At 41.8% G+C, this 15312-nt stretch overlaps 1 protein-coding gene and 2 pseudogenes across 1 annotated transcript; all 3 read right to left on the reverse strand.

The window, feature by feature from the left end:
- Nucleotides 1–3547: 3547 nt before the first annotated feature.
- LOC148723469 (uncharacterized) lies at nucleotides 3548–4730 on the reverse strand (annotated as a pseudogene).
- A 7189-nt stretch (nucleotides 4731–11919) lies between these two features.
- On the reverse strand, nucleotides 11920–12423 carry LOC111334876 (uncharacterized). Its single transcript, XM_022940692.1, has one exon. It carries the CDS (start codon nucleotides 12421–12423, stop codon nucleotides 11920–11922), a length of 504 nt encoding a protein of 167 aa, XP_022796427.1.
- Nucleotides 12424–12917: 494 nt separating this feature from the next.
- On the reverse strand, nucleotides 12918–14304 carry LOC148723470 (uncharacterized; annotated as a pseudogene).
- Nucleotides 14305–15312: the final 1008 nt, after the last annotated feature.

Genomic DNA, 15312 nt, shown 5'->3' on the forward strand with positions numbered 1-15312 from the left:
AACCACGACGACGAAAGGAGGACGACGACCGGAAGTAACGCGAACGTCACTGCGCAAGCACGAACCAAAAATTCCGTCGTCGTCTTGTCATCGACGACTTGAGAAGTACCTGTTTCACGTCGTCTTGAACTTCCGAACTTAAAAAGCAGTTTTTCTGATCATAATGTGCGTGTTTATTTCCGTTTTCTTGACAGTCTATGGCCAGTTGGAGTTTGTATTCGCTTCTTCGCTTGATTTAAACCTCCCCGTTCAGTTTTCTAAACCGATATAAAATTCTAAAACCCACTAACTCATTTTCCTTCGTCCGTGTTAACTATTCGGTCCTGTAAAATACAAGATTCTTTATTCGCGCACACACTAATCCAAGTAATAAAAAAATGTAGAGTAAAAATTCACGTGTTTTATACCTGCGGGCATTTTACATATAATTACGGTCACACTACAATGTACACTAATTAGCAACGATTCTGTTGTGATAAATCTAAATGGCGGCGTGAATTGCTGATTATGCAACATCTCCCCTCTAATAAAAAAAGAAACTTAGGCCTTAACTGAAAACATTAAAACTAATTAAATTGTCTCTATAAGTCTTTTAGGTCTTGTAATCACACGTCTTGGTCGTTCACTGCTACTATTATCGCCACGCTTAACACTATCGGCAGGAACGGGAGTAATCTCTTGTGCTGGACGAATGAAGCGACGATTCCTCACTAACTGGGCTCCCTTAGTAGTTTCGACACTGTACGATCTCGCTTGAGACGCTACTGGCGTTTTGGTAACGGTTGCTGGAGTCCACTGGTTATATTGGGGGTGAACCTGTACGTACACTCTCTGATTCTGTGGCAGTGAAGGTAGATCCCTTGCAGTTTTGTTGTAGTGTTCGCACACTTTGTTCTTGTCTTTCACCATTTGTTCTCGGACAACCTGGTAATGAGGATTCTGGATAGGGGATTTGGTTGGAAGTAATGCTCTGTATTTTCGTCCATTCAATAGCTCTGCAGGTGACGGTATGCTGGTAGTAAGGGGTGTGGCTCTATAGACCAACATAGCTAAGTTTGGATCATGTCCTGCGGCTGCACATTTTCTCATGCACTGCTTGACCGTCTGCACCATACGTTCGATAAAACCATTACTCTGCGGGTAACGAGGGCTAGACGTGATGTGGTCAAAGCGGTATTGGTTTGCAAAGGCTGCAAATTCCTTCGACGAGAACGGGGGACCGTTGTCTGTCATAACGGTTTGAGGTACTCCATATTCGCTAAACACTTGCTTCAAAATCTCGGTGGTAGTGTTCGCACTGGTGCTGCGTACCCTCCGGATCACGGGAAACCTACTGTAGTAGTCTGCTATCAGGAGGTAGGTAGTAGACTGAAACTCGAAGAAATCAATTCCTAACTTCTCCCAAGGTCCTTGAGGAACTTCATGGGGCAACATTGTCTCGCGTTGTTAGCTCCTCGAGAACGTCTGGCACACTTCACAACCCTGTGCTGTCTGTAGTAAATCTGAGGTTATTCCTGGCCAGAATACTGCTTCTCGGGCTCTTAGTTACATCTTCTCAAAACCAAAATGACCCTTGTGGATGGTTTGGAGGACTCTGCTACGCAATTTCTCAGGAACTATGAGTCGATGGCCTTTGAACAATAGACCATTCTCTGAGCTGATCTCTTCTCTGTAGCTCCAGTAGTCTACAAGAAGTGGGTGGCAATCTTTCCTCAATTCAGGCCATCCATTTGCTACCACTTGCATCAGTAAGCCAGAAATACTGTCTTCTGTAGTTGCGCGTCTGAAATCTCCAACTCTCGTAGAATCGGCGGGGATTTCCTCTGTGAGCATGTGAACTGGGATGAAATCTTCCTCGTCTTCTCCTTCTTTAGGTGTTGGCTGAGGAGATACTCTGGACAGTGCGTCAGCTACGACATTATCCTTCCCTTTCAGGTATTCAATGTTTACGTCATACTGAGATAGTCTCAGCAATAGCCTCTGAAGGCGTGGTGAGTTACACACTATGGATTTCTTCCACACGCTGACCAACGGTTTGTGATCTGTTTTCACCGTCGCTGTGTGATCTGTTTGAACCGTCGCTGTGTATCCATACACATAATAATGAAATCTTTCAAGAGCAAAAACAACACTGAGCAGCTCTCGTTCAATGTTAGAGTAAGATTGTTCCGCCTCAGTGAGGGCTCTTGATGCGTAGATCACAGGCTTATCATCTTGGAGTAGAACTGCTCCTAATCCTTTCTTGGATGCGTCTGACTGAATAGTGCTAGCTTTAGACTGATCAAAGTATGCCAATACTGGTGCACTTGTAATCTCTCTCTTGATAGCCTCAAATGCTGTTTGTTGTGAGCTTTCCCAGGTAAAGAGAGTGTCCTTCTTACAGAGGGTTCTAAGCGGTGCTGTTAAATATACCAGTGCTGGACTGAACCGGTTCAGGTAGTTTACCAGTCCTAGGAAGCTTTGCAGATCTTGAAGGTTGTCTGGTGGTTTCATCTCTGTGATGGCTTGCACTTTTTTGGGGTCCATCTTGTACCCGGCTGGGGTAAGATTTCCTCCGAAGAATGTACAATCTTGAGACTTGAACACAAATTTGTTTGCATTGAAATTGAGATTGTTAACTCTCGCTGTTTCTAGCAGGGTGATGACTGCAACGTCATGGGTAGTTTCTTCGTTGCCGTGGCAAAGGATATCGTCAACGATTCCAACGCTATTGGGGACACTTTTCAGTATTCTGTCGATTCTTTCCTGAAAGACATCTCTTGATACCTTTAGCCCAAAGGGTAGGCTTAGCCATCGGTACTTGCCCCAGGATGTATTGAAAGTTGTCAGGTAACTGCTTTCCTTGTCAAGAGAGACATGCCAATATCCCGATTTCGCGTCAAGCAAGCTGAAATACTGCGAATTTGCTAATTCCGGTAGGATGTCATCGACTGTTCTGCTGTACCACTGATTTCTCTTTATCGCTCGGTTGAGATCTTTTGGATCAAGACATTGCCGCAAGGAACCATCTGGTTTCTTAACTGGAACAATCGAGTTAATCCACCCAGTGTGCTTCCTTACTTCTTTAATGACTCCAAGCTGTGTCAATCTCTCCAATTCTGCTTCATAGGGTGGTTTTAGGCTGACTGCAACTTGACGCGGTGGGTGTTGAACGGGGTTGTAGCCTTCCTTTAACTGGATACGATAAGGTCCCCCTGGTAAAGTTCCTATGCCTTGAAACACATCGCCGTATTCTTGCAGTAAGTAATCCTTAGTGGTGGGCAATGAGTGTGTCTTTCCATTAATGGTTATATTCTCTTTAGTGCTGCTTTGGATCACTGGTACCACTGGATTAGTGCATTTCTGAACTCTTGGAATTACTGGACCATTAGTGGTTTTCGCGGGCTCTTCCACGATTGTTTTGATAGACGTATCTGTTTTAGCTTGGACGCCAGGTTTCTGGATTTCAGGGAAATTGACGTATTCCATGATTAAAGCTTGCTTTCTGCCTAGGATCATATGACCTTTGCTGTCTGCGACTTCGCACAAAACTCTGAATATCTTGTTATCATGGTAAAGGTACACAATGCAGGAACCAAGGTTTTCCACTGGACTGTCATTGTAGCCTTTGAGATTCACGGTTGGCTTGCCCAACTTCAAGTCGTTTCCGAAGAGTGCTTTAGCCTTGTACAACGGCAGTATGTTACAACTTGCTCCGGTATCAACCTCGCCGTCAATCTGGAAGATTTGTGATGAAAATTCCTGGCTGAGCCATAGCTGACGGATGTGAGGTTCTGATTTTGGACGATTGAGACTTTCTACTGTTATTGTCTTGAGGTGATGAATAGGCGCGTTGAAGTAAACTGGCTCGTATTCATTCAGTACGCAGTCCGTGCACTCAGAAGCTGTTGTAGACTGGACTTGTAACTCATTGACACGTGCGTCTTTACTCTTTGATTTGCACACGGAACCGTAATGCCCTTTCTTCCCACACTTGAGGCACTTTGCCTTCTTTGCGGGACACTCACTTTTGGGATGTGACGGTTTCCCTCCACAATAAAAACAAGTTTCCCTCTTTGACCTTGTCTGTTTCTGATCACTGGAAGTTGCTCTTTGTTGCTGCTGTCTGTTCCAGTTGGCTCTTGATTGCCTGTTTCCTTGGAGTTTATGAACTTCCATTTGTAGTGGTTCGCCTTTGAATTCCGGTCGCATATAACCAACTTGGTGTGTTGTGGCGTCCTGATTCTGAGCGATTTCTATTGCCTCTTCTAGCGTCAATTCGGAACCTTTTTCAATGCATTTGTAATATGCCTCTTTGGAGCGTAGTCCAATAACTATTGCATCCCGAAGTAGTCGGTCGCGGGATTCTGGAGGATATTCACACTGGTCGCACAGAATAGTGGCTTTGTCAATGTACTCTGCAAGGCTAAGATCACCTTGCTCCAGGCGGCGGAAGTTTGATGCGGCTGCGAGTGCGTTGGATTTCGGCTTTGTCTACTCCACGAACTTTTTAAACAGCACGCTTGGATCTCCCTTCTCTTCCTTGGTGAGATTCAGTGACTTAATGTGTGTTCTTCCAGCTTTTCCTGCCCAAATGAGAACAAAATTTGCTTTCACAGCTTTGCTCTTCAAAGCTAGCGGACCATTCAAAAGAAGTTCGCATTCCTCAACCCAATCCAAGCACTTTTGGTAACATTCGGGGCCCGGCGTAAGTTTCCTTTCGGCGCTGGTAAATGCTCCAGTTCAGCCATTGTAGATTGAGAGAGTTGATGTTTCGAAAAGCTGGCGATGATCGTTGTCGACGTTAGTCTTGGCTGGGTTTGTTAAATCCTGACACCATGTTAACTACTTGGTCCTGTAAAATACAAGATTCTTTATTCGCGCACACACTAATCCAAGTAATAAAAAAATGTAGAGTAAAAATTCACGTGTTTTATACCTGCGGGCATTTTGCATATAATTACGGTCACACTACAATGTACACTTAGTAGCAACGATTCTGTTGTGATAAATCTAAATGGCGGCGTGAATTGCTGATTATGCAACACTCCGCACAACAGATGTCGAGTCAAGCGGTGAAAGCGACCACCTAAGGAACTGTCGGATTATTGCTAAAAAATTTTACGTGTTGTTGTTCTTCAATCGTGAAACGCTTTAAACAGCGAAGAATTCTTCAGATCGGTTTGTTAACATAAGCTTGAATACCTGTCAGGTTTTGCGAATCTATTTTCGAAATGTTTGAAATAGATTTACAGCCATAAAAATTATTACGACAAAATCACACGGGAAAAAATAGTATTTTTGTGTGAAGCGCGACGACTGCTATCTGTGCCGATCGCTAGCTAGCATTGATTAAATTGGCAGACTTACGTCGTTTGCTCGCCAAAGGAAGGAGCATCAAAGGTAAAACAACATATCAAGCTAAAGCATGTTGAAAATCAGGCAAACCTCGTGCACAGTAGGTTTGTTTATATCAGCCACACTTGGAACTGAATTTAAATCTCAAATAACTTCCGTAAAATTTAATATTTTTAACTTTTGCTACGAGTAAATTATTGTAAATAAAGCTAAAGCTTAATAATTCCTTGGACTGTTGATGTTCAAGAATTGAATAACCTACTCGCGAGCTTTCGATTTATAGGTGGAAATTTCTCCGAAAAATTAGATACCATTTTACAGCAAACGAAGCGAGAATAAACAAGATTTCAGACGTCGTCGTCCTTGAGCAACTTCACTGCTTAAGTTTAATGTTCCCGCCAAAAACGACGTCCTCGTTCCAGACCCTTCGTGATTACTTGATGTCGTCGTCGTCCCTTTCGTCGGGGTTGCTTAAGCTCCATAGTGCCATACGCCCAGTAAACCTCTTCCCGATTCGTCCCCAATCTTCTCGCGAGCGGAGAAACGCGCGTCTTGCAGCGCTAACAATGCAAACGTGCTCGCCGCACGTGCTTGAGGTTTTACTTTCAACATTACTCTCATAGATCAGTTTGAAAGAGGACTTTAAATAAATAGTATTATCATTCGATGGATTTTTCCCCCCATTTTCGTTGGCTGGGAGCCAACACGACCACGTGACCTGCAAATAACTGTCTACAAATAATGGTCTGCTCATGCGTACTACCGTTTAACCCGTTTTTGTCGCAAATAATATTCTGCTCATGCGCAGTAGTAACCACGCTCTTGTGGTCGCTCTTGTGTGTAAACATTATCAGAATCGTTGAACAACAAGAAGACCGTAACAACCATTACGGTAACCTCTTCGATTCCTGTAGCTGAGAGTGCACCGCAACCACTTCTCACAAGGGAGCACGGCAGAATTTATTTTCCCTTGATTTCGGGCGTCTTTCCCGTATTTCGAGTCGCCATGTTGCTTTCCGCTTTTATCCGCTGATCGCTATGTTGAGCCGCAAAGCGGCGACTTTCCGAGGTTAGTACGGAGATCAATTATTTACCTCAGCAAATAATTGATCTGCTCGCCACGGAGAAATCACGATATTTTGCTCAACCTCGTCCAATAATTGTTAATTGCGATATAGAATATCTGAGAAAATCTGTTTATAAACTTATAATGAAGACCAAATCATAATCGAATCTCTACCATGTTCAAGACATGAGTTCAAATCTATCAAATTACATATGCCATTTTTACATTTTTTATGTCATCATTTGCGGGCCTGGTACAGTTTCTTCGCTGTGGAGAGTAGTTGACTCAGCCTTCGTCTCGTCAAACATTCTTTTCGACATTTAGATATTTTGACTGTAAATTCCATGCAGTGAAGTTAATGGTTACATGATGTCATGCACGCGTGCCAAACTCCTGAACAATGAATAAGGCAGTGATCCGTATGAGACATTGACCTCTCTTTGGTACGGTGGCCCATAAGTGCAAAACACAACAGAAACACTGAAAACACAACACACTCAAATTGAAAACACAACATACACAAAATGAAAACACAACACACACAAACTGAAAACACAACACACACAAACTGAAAACACAACACACACAAACTGAAAACAAAACACAAACACAGTCGACCTTGGAACATTAATTCCAGATTTTGAATGAAGCCTTCGCCACATGGAACTGTATCCAAGAAGCGATCCGGAGCCGTCAAGCTCTTTTGCGATATGTTCACGTACAATTTGTTCATCTATTGCCTTTCCTCTTCTGCACAGACCATACGTTTTTAGACGATTCAGAAGAGTTCGTTTGGACATTTTTAGTCCGTGGCATCTTTCAAGAAAGTCCAAAATGGTATTGTAATCATAATTCTTCGAAAAGTAGAATCGAATAGCTTCTTCTTCTTTATTATCCGCCATGTTCAGAGTTTTATTGCGCCTGCGTATCATACAGGCCAGCGGAAACAAAACTAGTGCGTTGGAAAGTGTGTTGTGTTTTGGTCGATTGTGTTGTGTTTTCATTTTGTGTGTGTTGTGTTTTCATTTTGTGTGTGTCGTGTTTTCATTTTGTGTGTGTTGTTTTCATTTTGTGTGTTGTGTTTTCATTTTGTGTGTGTTGTGTTTTCATTTTGTGTGTGTTGTGTTTCAGATAAATGTATTGTGTTTCAAATAAGTTTGTATATGAGAACGATCCTTCGCAGTAAAGCAGTATTTGAGCAATAGTGAAAATCAGACCTGAAAAAAATTTCAGGCCTGTACGGGATTCGAACCACTGACCTCTGCGATACTAGTGCAGCGCTCTACCAATTGAGCTAACAAGCCACCTGGGAGCAGGCCATCAAATTAATTCGATATAAACCCGTAGATGATAAATCAAACAACAACAAACATATGAAACATATGTGTGAACTGCGGTTATGAGACGTATATGAGAACGATCCTTCGCAGTAAAGCACTATTTGAGCAATAGTGAAAATCAGACCTGAAAAAAATTTCAGGCCTGTACGGGATTCGAACCACTGACCTCTGCGATACTAGTGCAGCGCTCTACCAATTGAGCTAACAAGCCAACTGGGAGCAGGCCATCAAATTAATTCGATATAAACCCGTAGATGATAAATCAAACAACAACAAACATATGAAACATATGTTAAATAAGTTTGTGGTGTTTTTAGCATGTGTGTTGTGTTTTCCTTTTGCGTGTGTTGTGTTTTCAGTGTTTGTGTTGTGTTTTGCACTTATGGGCCACCGTACTTTGGACTTGGTTAAAGCAGATGGCGTCAGTAATAAAATGAAAACGACAGCTCTTAAAAGAAGCTTCATGGCGGCGAATTGTAAGGGAAGAGAGAAATAAATACCGGAAGATCCGTAAACAGCAACAATATAAAAGTCGAAAAACTCAATCTATCATATGACCCGTCCGGCCCCGCTCGCGCAGTCCCATAGAACCAAGGTGAAATCTGACGTGCGTAGGGCCGGACGGGTTGACGTGAGCCGGTCTGGGAAAAGTCGTCCGGCCCTGCTGCCCTCAAGTCACTTTGTTGCAAACGAAAAAATAAATGAGAATTGGGAGTTTATTGTTCTGACTTGAAAAAATAATGAAAAAGTTTTGGTTGCAAATGTTTTTTTTGTGCTCATGTGACTGCGTGTGCCCGTCGATCGCGTCTTATTTAGGTTTAAATTCTTAACACTTAACGATAAAATGCTTATTGGCTGAGTTTGGTCGGACCGGACAGGAAAACATTTGGCTCTCGGTCAGGAAGCACGGACCTCGTTGCGCTCGGTCAGTACGTCATGACTTCGAGCCAGATATTTTGTCTTCCGGTCCTCTCACTCAGTCACTAAGTACATATTACGCAAGATAGGTAAAAAGCTCGAACGTCAGCAAACTTATGCTCGTGATTTTTTCAGAAGGTACTAAATGGTGCAATTGGGTTTCTAAGAATTCTTTAAATTTTAGTTTCACTTATAAAGGGGAAATATTATCCTCTTCCGGATTACTCGAGCCGAAAGTGTTGTACACCCAGCACAGATATATTCGTGAGTCTGGTATTAGGCTGATTGTCGTGAAAAGATCACATAGGAAGACTTTCTGTTTAATTCGGTATTCTGCGACCAAAGCGGTTTTTCGTTCAAATCACGGTCTGTCGCTGTCCAACTTATAGATGAAAAAAGGAAATCAGCAACAAAATAACACCAATTAGTCCTCGCGAATCAGACCAATAATACTCAACCGGCAACATCTTCTCACCGTAGCGCTCTGATGAAAAAGGATTTCCGCTCAAATTGTCAATACGTCAGTCACCATTAATGACATCAGCTCTTTTCCGTACTAATCTCACTTGTAAAATCGGGGTACACGAGTAAATACTCTGCACAGATTACTGCGATGCACTTTGAAAAAATCTGAACTAAAATAAAAACTAATATGAAAAAGTGAAGATGCTGGAAAACATTTATAATTTCATTGTTAAATAGCTCTTCATCTGCTAAGAGAAATTTGGTGAAACATCTGCTTTACAAATTGAAAAGAAATTGAATAAACGTCAACTATGTACTGTGTTGAGGAGACTAATATCTATCTTCAACATTAAAGCATTATTATTCCGATCCTGGCTGAGTCGGCGTTTTCTTCTTGTAAAACTTTACATTGTGATAGACACTTAATTGCGATAAAGTATTACCAAAAGCAAAGCTCTCAAAATCAAATGAAAAAAAAAAAAAACCAGATATCCGGATCACGAGAAATATTACAACATGAAACATAACATAGAAATATTCTTACCAGAATATTGAAGATACTATTTCAAGCCTGAAACAAATACATACCCTATTTGATAACTGAATAAGATGAAAACCGACCCTTTTTGCTGAGAACTTCAGACAAACTACCTATCGGATGAAGAAACGCATTAACGGAGCAGATATGCTAATGAATGCTCCGTGATCTGCAGCCAATATATCTTTTGGCCCCAATTAACACCTTGACGTTCAGATCAAAACCTCAAAATCCTAGTGACTCGAGATTTAAACAAAAATACGCTAGTTGGTAATTTTGTTTCCGCTTTGTTTGTTGTTCTTTTTTTACTGCTTTGCGTGGTGTTGGATGCTTCGGTCGAATGTTCTTACGTACCTGATCCCACCTAAATTATTTTAAAACGCTGATGATTGCCGAATAAGACATGGCAAAGAAAAAACAACACAGAGAGAGCTTGGAAAATTCTCAGTGTCTTTCAGAGGCCTTTTTTCGCGCCTACTTCACCAGCAACAATTGAGATAAAAAACCCCCTAACCTTTTAAAAAACTTTCCATATCAAATTTTAATGATATTGGTGTATTTTATGCAAGTCGGGTAGCAATTTACTTAAGGTACGTTCCTACAGCTGTTCTTCTTGTTAGGATTCCAAACTTTTGTTATCATTGCTTGAAGGTGGCTCTGTTGTGTGGGCGTAGATACAGGGACTTTTCGATTTCATTATTTGTTTGTTTTTCTGTTTACGAGGGTACACCGCGGTTCAAGTTGTCTCAAGGAGGTCTCTGAAGAGGTTCTGTGGTAAGACGTCGGTCTTCTTACTCGAGTTACCAAGAACATGTGAAACTAGAAAAGAATGCAATATGACATGATCTGTAAGGAATGATTGTCAACTGACCAAACTTACAATTGCTCAAAAGCAATTAAGTACCTAAAAATCAGAACAAAAGCCGGACATCGAATTTTTTCCTTTTCCAGGAAGTTGTTTCCTTTCCTCTTTTGATTAAGGTTTAAAGTTACATAGGAGTAGAATAGAATAGAATAGAAAAGATTTTATTGAAAAACAATACATAGCAGCAAAGGCCTGAATTGCGTACCGTTGAAATGTAAATAATAAAATTACTAAATATATAATAATGCTATATAATAAAATACTATTAAATTCGAAAAGCCACCTACAAGATCTAACATTAATTTATACCGTATTTGTATTAAAACGTGACTTTATAATAAAACTACTTCTTGCACGTTTTGTGTTAGGAATGTCAAAATTGCGTGTTCGTCGAAGCAGATATTTGCAGGCGGCAATAATGCCCGTAACCTTTGGTCTGAGTCGCTTAGGATGTCTTTGAAAAGCGTGGCACAAATATCACTGCGATGGACGCTAAGCGGCGCTATCTCCATGTTTATTTTCGCAGCGAATATTTGAAGGCTGCAATAATGCCCGTAACCTATGGTCTGAGTCACTTAGGATGTCTTTGAAAAGCGTGGCACAAATACCACTGTGATGGACGCTAAGCGGCGCTATCTCCATGTTTATTTATTTATTTAATCACTTTCACCAGAGTGTGGTGAGGGTCGCACAACAGAGCGAGGCTCCAAATTAAGGGCGCCCAATATCCCACCCGTCCAACCCCAGGGGAGGACATCCATCACACAGTAATCTCGTGTGTGGGAAATTAACGTCTCCTACCCCAACCCTGCAGGAGACTTCATTTATTCGTCCCTATCCGAAAAGACTAGAATATCTAACCATTTCTTGATGTTATAGAGAGGTAGCAAATTCTTCTCAATTATTTTAAGACCCTGAGTGTTGGTCCGGCCGGGGCTCGAACCCTCGACCTCCCGCACAACAGTCCAGTGCTCTATCCATTTAGCTAACCGGGAGGCGGTTAAGAGCTTCATCGTATCTAAGGCCAGGGAACATGATTTTTAAAGCCCTCTTCTGGACTCGCTCTAGCTCATTAATCAAATACTTTGGGAGTGCATAATAATACACAGGGATCACATAATCTAAAACTGATCTTACACACGTGATGTAAAATAACCCTAAGTCATTGCAGGGAACCTTGGCCCTTTTTAGCTGAACTAAAAAGTATAGCCTTTTGGCTGCCTTTTTGATAACATCATTTACATGGGTTTTCCATGACAGATAACTTGTGATTGTTATTCCTAGTAACTTTGCACTATCAACGAGCTCTAACTCTTTGCCATGTACCCTAATTGGCTCGAATATTACCCTATTTCTCGCAAAAGAGATTCGAAGCTCTTTGCATTTCTCATTATTGAGCTGGACTGTTAGCCAGAGACCACTCGACTACCTTATCAGCAATAATTTGGGCACTACTAACCGCGCCCTTTCCGACAACTTCAGATGCATTAGTGTTGTCTACATATTTCCAGACACGCCCGCCATCGATTACCAGGTCGTTTATCATAACCACAAACAACCAAGGCCCCGATTTCGTCCCCTTAGGGACTCCTGATGGAACTGAGGTCCACTCAGAGAGGCATTCCTCAGGCAGTTTGATTCTTTGGAACCGGTTACTTAGAAAATCAATAATCCAGTTGACTACACTAATAGGAAGATCTAGTTTACTTAATTTATTGATTAGAATGGCATGATCTATCAGATCGAAAGCCTTTCTATAATAAAAAAGGATCGTTCTAACAGTAGATCCGTTGCCGTCAGTTCCTGTGATCCACTCATGGATCATGCTGAGCAAGGCGATAGTGGTGGAGGACTTTGGGACAGCTCCGTACTGGTTAGAATCCAGTACTTTCATCACAGCGGGCTAAAGATGATCAGTTACGACAAAATCCTCCGCAACCTTGGACAGACATCGTGTCAGAGAGATGGATCTCAAATCTTTCTTCAGATTCCGCACAGGCGTTTTCTTCGGAAGAGGGGTGACATCATCATATTTCCAGGAACTGGGTAGTCGCTGTTCACTGAAGGAGGCGTTCAGGATGGTTTTTACCGGGAAGGCGACAAAGCTAGCAAACTCTCTCAGTAGCCAGTTTGGAAGACCATCGGGTCCAGCAGCCTTTGCGGGATTGAGCTTTGACAACAATTTGTAGGTTCTCTCTTCAGTTACCTCCAGGAATTCCGGACAATCCTCCAGCGGCAAAGGGGTCAGCGGACTAGTCGATCGGTATTCTTCTAGCGGCTCAAGGAATGCCTTGTTAATGGTGTTAGCAATTTCCTCCGCAGTTCGATCTTGGATCTCTTCGACATCCAATTTACCTAGCAGGTGGCAACTGCGAGACTGCATTCCACTTAATCGCTTAACCTCTTTCCACCAGGCTTTGGGATGTTCACATTTTCGATTTGTTGCACTTTAGACTCGTAATAGTTAGCCCTACATACTTTTCTCTCACGGTTGAAAGCGTTTCTATAGCACTTAAACTGGATGGAAGTTGCTCCGCTTTTAAAAAAAGCCTCCTGTCTTTTCTGAATCAGCGACTTTAGTTTCTGGGACATCCAGGGGATATCAGATGGAATTGCGCGGATCTTTCCCAAAGGCATGGGTAGATCGAGACCAGTACTAATCACTTGTTGAGAGGTGGTCAACAAATCTTCACAACTCTGAAGAGAATTGAATAATAGAGGCCAGTCCAGGGCACACAAATATCGTCCTATTGCTGCTTTACAGCTAGCTCTGGGGTCACGCTAAATGACTTCCATAGTGTTCAAGTTCTTGGTTCTTACTTTGGGCGAGGCCATGATGGTATTGTGGTTAGACAACCCGAAAGGTGGAAAAATTTCGGGAGAAACAATAATCGTTCAAATTATTCAACGCAAAATCAAGAACTACGTCCTTGTGAGTCGGAGATTTGACAATTTGCTTTAGTCGGAAATGTTTCTTGATTCTTGTAACATCCAGACGATTGAAATCGCCAGCAACTATGAAGCCGCAGTTCGGGAACTTTGACTCCGCCAGAGCAAATGATAGGAATAGATGATCTCGAATAGAATTATCTTCTCCGCCGTGTGGGGGATAAACGGCACCAGGAATTAAGCAGGAAAAACCCCTCGGTAAACGAGTAAGTCTCAGATGGAGCCAAACAATTTCCTTATCTCGGCAACAGTAAGTTCATGAAGGACCTTGTCCTTGATATCACAATCTTTGATGTAAACGCATACACCACCATGATTGTTGAGAACTCTGTCCTTACGTATGATAGTAAATCCAAGGATGTTGATAACGCTTTCTGGAATCGATTTTTTAAAGCCAAGTTTCAGTAATGAAGGCCAAACAGATCTTGTTGCGATGAATAAACTCCTGAACTTCATCCATCTTTGGTACTAGAGACATGACATTTGCAAGCATCAGCTTGGGAACGGACATAGTCCTTTGTCTTAGTATTTCAGAGGTGACAAACTGAATATTTGATAAGTCGGCTTCTTGAGATGAAGGAATATGTAAATCACTATCGTTCTTCTCAAACTCGATAGGCTGACAGTAATTCGATTCGACAGAGTTCAGCTCTTCCTCGACCAGCCGAAGAGATGAAGGCAAGTTGCTTTTCTTGCAGCCGGCACGGCAACCACGGCGCGTTGGCTTGAATCTCGCAATACCCAGATCACATAATTTACGCCATAAGCCACGGTAGAGTGGTTTTCCATCATGCAGTGGTAAAATGGCTCTAATCATTCGTCCTGAATAACTAAATGCCATTTAAGATCACGTATATAGCTTTAACACTAAGAAAATATCGAAGATATAAATTGATAAAAAAGGTTGAAAAATAAAAAGTCAAAAAATTGCGGAGCGAGGTGCGAGTGCAGACGCAAGGCGCTCAAGGCCACTTGCTTCTTTTTTATCCAGTAAAAGTCTGAAACTGTTTGTCATTATTTTTAAAATTATCAAGGCTCAGAGAACGTGACTGAAGATAGTCATTCCAAAAAATATTATACATACAAGGCTAAAAAGTTAAAAAAGGTTAAAACCAAACCTTTTCGGCTGTTTGCCATCATCTGGGTTGAAGGTGTTGACCGTCTGTACATACATATATCTCTTATGTGATTCCCGATGGGAAAAGTTTGGAGACATAAGAAATAACTTGTTTGTTCAAACTGGGGCGGAATTGTTGGATCATTAGCCCCTCGACAATCCTGCGCTTGTGGAATGTTTCTGCTGAGGAGAGAACACGCCAAGTGAAAGAATGTGATGGATTTTCTCGCAAGTGTTTTGCAGGTTCAGAGGTGTGAGTAGGGTTTGAATGCTCCGCAATACGTACTGCTAAATTTCCCACAGTTTCGCCAATGTAATCAACGCCACAAGAACAATCTCCTTTGTAAACAACTTTGGATCTGTAAGTGTTCAGTGACAGTCATTCTGTTCTTCTAGTTCAGCAACTCTCTGGTGTAATCTTGTCAACTCATCTATAACTGATTGATCTAGTTTCAAAGAGTTTGAGTCAATTTGTGTCCTACAGTAGTCGTGTTCTTTACGTTGTGGTCGTCTATGCATGGCTCTTCTTGTTTTGGCCTTCCTTTTACCTCCTTGCATCTCTAAAAACATGTTGAATATTATATACTCATTAAACCATGCTTGAATATGTATAGGTCGTGTTTTAGATTGGGTTATGACACATATATTTTCGAATATACTTCAAGAAAGCTTACCTGTACAAGCCTCCTTCGTTTTGGCTTTTGAGGAATGTTTTCA

This window comes from Stylophora pistillata, chromosome 9 (genome assembly GCF_964205215.1).
Source record: "Stylophora pistillata chromosome 9, jaStyPist1.2, whole genome shotgun sequence".
NCBI lineage: Eukaryota > Metazoa > Cnidaria > Anthozoa > Scleractinia > Pocilloporidae > Stylophora > Stylophora pistillata.

Coding starts and splice junctions, on each gene's coding strand:
- LOC111334876 (XM_022940692.1), bottom strand. CDS start 12,423: ATGAAAGTACTGGATTCTAACCAGTACGGAGCTGTCCCAAAGTCCTCC.